This window comes from Poecilia latipinna, unplaced genomic scaffold (genome assembly GCF_001443285.1).
Source record: "Poecilia latipinna isolate Pla-1442-1.1 unplaced genomic scaffold, P_latipinna-1.0 Scaffold1223, whole genome shotgun sequence".
Lineage (NCBI taxonomy): Eukaryota > Metazoa > Chordata > Actinopteri > Cyprinodontiformes > Poeciliidae > Poecilia > Poecilia latipinna.
Genome location: NW_015113839.1, coordinates 153806 through 161407, shown reverse-complemented (window position 1 = coordinate 161407; position 7602 = coordinate 153806). Strand labels below are relative to the sequence as shown.

The window sequence follows — 7602 nt, the reverse complement described above, 5'->3', positions numbered from 1 at the left end:
GCGTTATTGGGATGAACAAAGAAGACAACAAAAAGGGGAAATGAGGGTTTTTTTTTTTTTTTTTTTTCAGGTTGTATATATTAAGATGTTCTTGAGATGCCAGTTTCAAGTTAGGTGGTCTGTGAGTGTTTGCTAAATGGGTTAAGTCAGCTGGAAAAAGTTTGTGAAACACGGCTGTAGAGTTGGAGCGAGCGCCTCGTATACGGAGGCTATTGGTCCTTGATTTAACTTTCTGTGGTTTGATTCCTGACCAACAGGCCTTTGCTGCATGTCTTCTCCCGTTCTCTCTACATTCATTTCCTGTCTAAAATATTAAAAATAAAGGCATCTAACATCACTGAAAACCCTGTATTAAGAATAAGAATGGTTTTGCTCAATCGTTGGTCTAGTAAGGCATGCCATTGTCTGACTAGGCCACTTTCTGTACATGTAATTTTCACTTGAACCTTACTTTGGAAATTTTGAACTATCCCTTTAAAGCCTGAATGTTGCTTTGTCTGTCAAACATTTTTTTCTCTTTGTTTGTGTTTCAGGTTGATAAGAGAAGAGTGAAAGACGCAGCAGTCACTGACCCTGCAGAGTAAACACCTGATTGGTAAAAGCGGTTTTCTCACAGAACACACACCGTCCTCTGCTGGATTTCAAGATCTTTTCAAAATAACAACACGGACGCCTTTGAATGAGGACGTTTATGAACTAAATCCTCATCTCTCTGCATAGTAAGGACGCCGGGGTTTTCCACATTACACCATGTGATTGAAATATTTGTGGATATCAACTCTCCACGATGCCATTTCCCTTCACTGCACTCTCCGAGTTTTCAACCAAGTGACAAGATGTCTTTGGTCAAACGGAGAAAGTTCAGGACTTTTGCTCTCCTGGTGTGCGTCATTACCTTCACCACGCTCCTGTTCAGCTTCACTTTCCGGGACCCATCGCTCTACTTCTTCAAGTACTTCCACCTCTCGGACAGCTTCTTCTCCAAGGGGCCGTGCTCCTGTCGGCAGTGCGTCGCCGAGCTGGAAGGCGACCCGTGGTTCGCTGAGCACTTCAACCTATCCATCCACCCTCTGATGACCAGGGAGAACAGTTTCCTCTCTGAGGAGACCTTTAAATGGTGGCAGGTGAGATGTGGAAGATATTCTCTTGTCGCCGTCTTACAAAAGCTGGAGAAGCGGAGAGGGGAGCTGGTTCTGGAAACGGGCGAGGTGCAGATTCTGAAAGAACGCAGATAAAGGGAGCTCATGCACAGCTGTGACGCTTCCAAAAAGGTGTTTGTTTTGGCCTCATTGATTGTTTCCAAATCCAGGGGATCTTTACCAGGATCAGACTGCAAAGCAAACTCCCACACACCATTTGTATCCATTTAATGAATACGATGGGGGAGAAGAAAACTGTTTTTCTCTCACCGCCTCTCCTCCTGTTTATCTTTAGATAAGCACAGCTATGTCTTCAATCGTAACTCGGAGTCTTGGATAACGCCGTGACATTTCACCCTCTTAAAATTTTCATCAGAAAGCGCAGCAGCGTTTAGCAGTGGAAACACCAGCAGCAAAGCCATGAAAGTACACCAACATCCTGCTGACTAGTAACACCTTTGACTGCAGAGCCAAATTATCAAGGTCTTTTGCAATCCTACAGTAGCGCATCAAAAGTAGAGAGGGTATAAAAAGCATACATGCACCTTTATTGAAATGTCTGTTTTTTGTGATGAAAAATAGAAAAACTAGAACTTAATTAGCTATACCCAAGGACTCCAGTGAAATTTGGGTTTTGATAAAAATGCAACTGTAGTACATATAATTTTTTAAATGTTTGACTATGGACTCCTTGCATGTTACTGCTAACATGTGGAAATTTTGCACATGTGCACAACACTGGAGGGCAAAAAGACCATAATTTTACTTTTCATCCTTCTAAGCACCTGCTCTACTGATGATCTGTCGATGTTGGTGTGTTGGTTGCCTTTTTTTTAAATTTTGTTTGCTGAACCATAACACACTGAATTCCACACCACATCTATATGCCAAGATTGTCAAAGTCAAGCTAGCATAGCTACTTCTTTCTTCCTCGCTACATTTTTCTTAATTAAAACTTTTTCCAGACCTTCTTACCTAGTTGTCTTAATGTTGACAATTAGTAGTAAAGCAATGCATACCTTTTTCTTTTATATAACAGGCACTTACATTTAAGATTTAGCACTTTATATTGATAACAGCTCAAATCAATGGTAGTCATTGTCAGCAAAACTATGACTACAATTGGTTTTTCCATGTGTATATAGCATTATTCCAGTTACTTTCACTTTTTTTTTTTTTTTCCAAATAAAATATAAAAATAATTTTGAGTGTGCCTATAATGGTACATGATCATCTAATGTTGGCCCAGGGCACCAAACGGGCTAGGACCGCCCCTGCTCACAGCCTTAGGTGTTCCCACGTTCACCTCGCATGACGCCTAATTAGATGCCAGAGTAAAAAAGGGAAAAAAAAGAAAAAAGAAATTGATGACAAAGTTGTCTCCTGTCACTACTCATTCCAGAGGATGTCTACCTGGAGATGCCGCTGTAAGGCTGAACACCGGGTTTACCTGGGCCCTTTTCTCCACTGAGCTGTCAAAGCTAACATGGACATGCTAACATGCTAACACTATGACACAGGGAGTGAACAGTGTGAGGCTCAATGTGATAAGGTAATTTAACATGCTAACTTGCTAACACTGTGACAGGATGAAAACAGTATGGGGCTCTATCTGGTGTACATGTCATTTGATTTGCTTAAAAGCCCTTTTTGAGATCAGAACGTGAAGCGCCAACAAACCAGCTAGTCCTATTAAACTGATGGAATGTGTTTAAAAATAATGTTAAGCTTCTTTGTCAAATTATGTAATCCTGCACGCATTACTGTTAAGGAAGCCTTGAAGAAAATCTAATGTGGCCTTGCAAAAGAAGCTAACTTCTCCCCCGAGGTTATGTCGGAAATAAATTCCGCGTCTGCAGCTCGGACGTCCTCTTTATAAGTCCTTTCTACTTGGAGCAACCCCCAGGGGGTCTCTCTCCTCCCTCAAAGGCTTTCGTTTTGTCGTCACCAGTGGTTGCAGTCAGAGAGGCAGCCGGCCAACTTCTCCGAGGTGGTGGAGGAGCTGTTCCAAGTCATCCCTGACGATGTCCTTTACGTGGACGCCAGCCCCGAGCGCTGCCGGAGCTGCGCTGTGGTGGGGAACTCCGGGAACCTGAAGCGGTCCCGCTACGGTGGCCTCATTGACGCCTGCGATTTTATCATAAGGTAGGCTAAACTTTCACACAGAGTTGCATCAAAGGTGACCGGGTACGTTTCTGCAATCATCCTTACTTGAAAAATATAAAGACATATATTAGACAGCTCAAAATGTACTCGCATACAACGTACATGGGTACTTTGTATGTACTCACATACATACAAAGTAAAATTCATGGGAATTGGATGCACCGTGATTGCTCTTCACTAGCCACTTATTTTTACATTTTTTAGTTTTAAAATTTGTATTTGGGATGAAGTTTGTTGCATCTAAATTGTGAAATTAAAGTAAGAGTTATAAACAGCAACATTTGAATATTGTAACATAAAAAAAAAAAACCCTCACAAGCTGGGGCTCCCAGTTCTTTGTCACATGAACTGAAGCGTGGCAGAGCAGCAGGAGACAGAGTTCTCCCCAGATGGATTCTGGGTCTGTATTGTATGGTGTTAAAATGTACGGCTGGATTTATAACAGCTAATTTAGATGCTAATAGGCTAGATCACTGTCCTCAGTGAGACTCTGTGGAATGACTACTGGCTGTGTCCATGTGTAAAACCTGTACAGTGAATATGTTGGTACATCCACATGCCTCATTTGGCTGCAACTTTAAAATCTGTTCAAATCTGCCTCCAATTTATTTATTATGAATCTGAGAAATCAAGTTTCACTGTATTCTAAAAGGACTTCTGCACCAGAGCGAGTTCTCCACACACGATAACATTATTCTTTTGAACAACAGCATTTTTTTTAACCAAATGTATTGATCAGAAATGTTGCAGGACCTTAATTAAGTATTTATTTGTGAGAAAAATTAAGTCTAATTGGTTTTTCCTCTTGAACAAATGATGTTCTGAAACAAACAGAACCTTTGCTTCTACTTTGTTTGGCAGATGAAAGTGTTGAAATGAGCTTTTGTCTCTGACTCCAACAGACAAAAGTAACTTCCAAGGCTTTTGAATTATGTTTAATTAAAAATTGACTTCTGAAGCATAAATAAGTTACACCAACAGTTAAAATTAGATTACACCTTGTGCGCTCGTGTGTTGTTACTGTCATAGTTGATCAAGTTTTTCTCAGGATAACTTTCGCCCTCTTTCAGTTTCCAGATGAAGCCTTTTAAGCCACAAAATGAAGATGCAGATGATGTCATTGTTGTGTAAATGAGGGAGATTAAATCTTCCTTTTATCTCTTTCATATGGTGACATTGGGGATAAAGAGATCCACACTGGACCCAAAAACCAAAAGCTGAAAGTGGTTTAAAAAAAAAAAAAAAGAAAAACTGCCTTTAATCACAAAGAAAAATGCAACAGAAGTGTTAGAAATAAAGTTTGAAGACAACTGGACAATTTATTGATTCTCTATGTATTTGGACATATAGATGTTTCATATAAATGTCAATACAGAATGTTTTAAATGATATTAAGGTTACAATCGATGATTATTTTAGTAATTGATTATTCTGACGATTAATTGCATAAAAAGAATTCTCATTTGCAGATTTTTTTCATTTTACTGCTTAAGTCTTTTATATACAATAGTAGAAATGCATTAAAAGATGCAAATTGGCAAATAATTCAATGCAGCTTAGACTTTATTAGAGTCTGTATACTCCAGATGATTAATCGATTACTAAAAGTAGTTGATTATTTCAACAATCGAGTCGTCGCGATAAATCCAGTTAATCGCTTCAGCCTTCAATAATAGAAAAAAACTATAAAACAGAAAATGCCTTCGAAAATATAACAACAAAAACAATTTCTGGAAAGGACTAATTGAGAACGCCCCTTTATTGGTTCCAACTTAAAACGATTAAAGTTGCACACAGGACGTCATTGCTCAGCAGTTTGAAGGATGTTAACCCTCAGATATCTGTGTCGAAGGTGAAATCAGTGGATCGGTTCATCCCTACTAAAGACTTCCAGAGTAATTTCCCTGAAACAGAAATGAGCGCTGTAAGATGACAGCGATCCGAGTTCTGGGCCTAGTCAAAGCCTGGATTTTCAATCTCACTGAGATGCTGTGGGGTGACTTTAAACGAGCCGTCCATGCAAAAAAAAAAAACCGCTCAAACATCTCACAGCTGGAAGTAAGGAGTGGTGTCAACTTTCCTCGGCCTGATGTCGGCCTCATTATCATTGATGGTGGTGGATGTCTCACTGAAGTTACGTTAGCCAACGTAGCTAGGAGTAGCTAATTCTCCTAGCCTTTTCCTCAGCTACACAATGCATTTTGATATATTTTCTTTGATAACTTTAAAAAAAATATTACTTTTTGTTTAAATGAAATCAAATCTTTCCCAGAGACAAAAAAAATAGATTTGGCATCAATATTTGAACATTAAGGAACAGAATGTTTAATAAGGCATCCTAATTTTTTCACTCTGCATTTCCTAAACACTAGCCATATTTTATAAAAGATTAGTTTATTTTCAACCGATCAAACGACGCTTCACAACTTCACCCTCTACCAGAACTCTGTGCATGTCTGTTGGAAAGTATTTGGTGATTCGGAGTTAAATTCACAAACCCATTATGAACTATTTCACACTTTTTCATCCCTTTCTTTTTACAACGCAGTCTTCCAGAACAACGTGCTGGAGCTGGAAGACGATGTCATGCATCAATTAGAATGTTAATTAAGTCATCACTAGCGTTCGCAGTCTGCTCTCCACCAGCTTATTTACATCCATTTGATTTTCTCCTGCTCTCTTTGCTCACATAAATATTTTAATGAGGCCTGATTCCCAAGAAAACAACAATTATTGTTATATTTTTCTGTTTCTGTTGGGAGACAAAGGCAGAGAGAAAGCTGCTTTAAATAAAGCCTGAAGTTGACAGATCAGTTGGACTGTACATTTGTTTTCAAAATGTGAGCAGTCCAATGTCCTTGACCACAAATTTAATCCGTTTCTGGTTGAAATTTGCAGTTCCGTATCCATCTACTTGATATTTTTTGTGGAACATAAATGATCTACTTAGAAAGTTTGCTTATTATAGTTTTTTTTTTTTGAGCACTTCTGACATATTAATAAAAATCACCCCACTGCTGCCATCTCAGTGACTTTCTTGCCATGTTTAGCGACATTTCGCACAAAAATATTGGTATCGGCCAAAATCAGAATCGGCAGGTCAGAGTTTAGAAATTGGTAATCGGCGATCGGCCAGAAAACTGCAATCGGTGCAGCCCTATTGCTTATTGATAGATGTTCAATGTTGTCATACATTGAACACGTATGACAATATGTTGTCATACATGTCATGTATCGAGTCAGCGTGATAAATTCAATTATCACACATAGCTGCTTTTTAGCATTTAGCAGCTATTTTCTGCTAAATGCTACTAATAGCATTTAGCAGAATGCTGATTTCCAACCATAGCCCCATCAGACAGATGCAACATACAAACGCATCCAGTTTTCTGCATGAAAATCAGAAACAGAAAAATCTAATTAAAACTACCGTCTGACACCTCAGACGCTCCGTTCGGATCTATAGAAATTGAGTTTGTAAAGTTTCTGCTTCACACAAATTCCACCATCGATGTAACTGCAGCGCAGCTTAAATCACCTAAAGCAAATTTCACCCCGCATTGTGGCGTGCCTCATCATTCTTGGCTGCATGGCTCCGACGGCCCGCCGCGACGCGTCGCCTCTCTAAATAAAGCCACATTACAGCTCCTGTCTCCCCCCACCCAGCCTCCCGCTGCGACAGCAGCATGCTGTTCTCCACAGATTCAATTACGGCATGACAGGGATAACAGCAAGATGAGAGTTATTACTTTGCCATTAGCGGACAAAGAAAAGAAAAAAATCCTTGCCATGGAAGTGTGATGTTTTATTTTTTATTTACTCATCCGAGCGGAGTCAGACCCGGAGAGCCCACGCTCTGTTAGAGGCAGCCGGGCTGAGCTGGAAGGTTACCTTAGCAGCAGGAACAGGCTGGGTGACGGGAAGGTGTGGAGTACACATGCCTCTGATGAGACTGTGGGGTGGGGATGATGTGTTCACTGAATTGACGAGTGCAGAGGCACAACATGCAAATTAGTTAGTGGAGGTTCACCTCTGCTTTCATAGGAAAGCATCTCAGCGTTAACTGCAAAACTATATCTATTCTCCAGATTTCAATAATTACATGAAAATATAGAGCAAACAGGAAACAGTAATCACCCTAACTTGTTTTAGTTATGAGGTAAATGGAGAAGACAAAAACCCGTGAAGTCTAACCACTTAAAGGGAATGCTCAGACTAGTTTCAGTAAAAATGCTGATAATATAGAATGGATTCTTTCACTCTCTCTCTTGCTCTTTAGCTACGCTTCCATTACAAA

General features: G+C 39.8%; 1 protein-coding gene across 2 annotated transcripts in view; it reads left to right on the top strand.

Moving 5' to 3' along the window:
* LOC106960745 (CMP-N-acetylneuraminate-beta-galactosamide-alpha-2,3-sialyltransferase 1-like) overlaps positions 1-7602 on the top strand; it is a 49005-nt gene that overhangs the window by 17455 nt on the left and 23948 nt on the right. For both annotated transcript variants that reach the window (XM_015054019.1, XM_015054020.1), the window contains exons 2-3: positions 534-1124; positions 3091-3284. In XM_015054019.1, the coding sequence (XP_014909505.1) occupies positions 837-1124; positions 3091-3284 (482 nt within the window). In that variant the 5' untranslated portion in view covers positions 534-836. The remainder of the gene's footprint in view (positions 1-533; positions 1125-3090; positions 3285-7602) is intronic.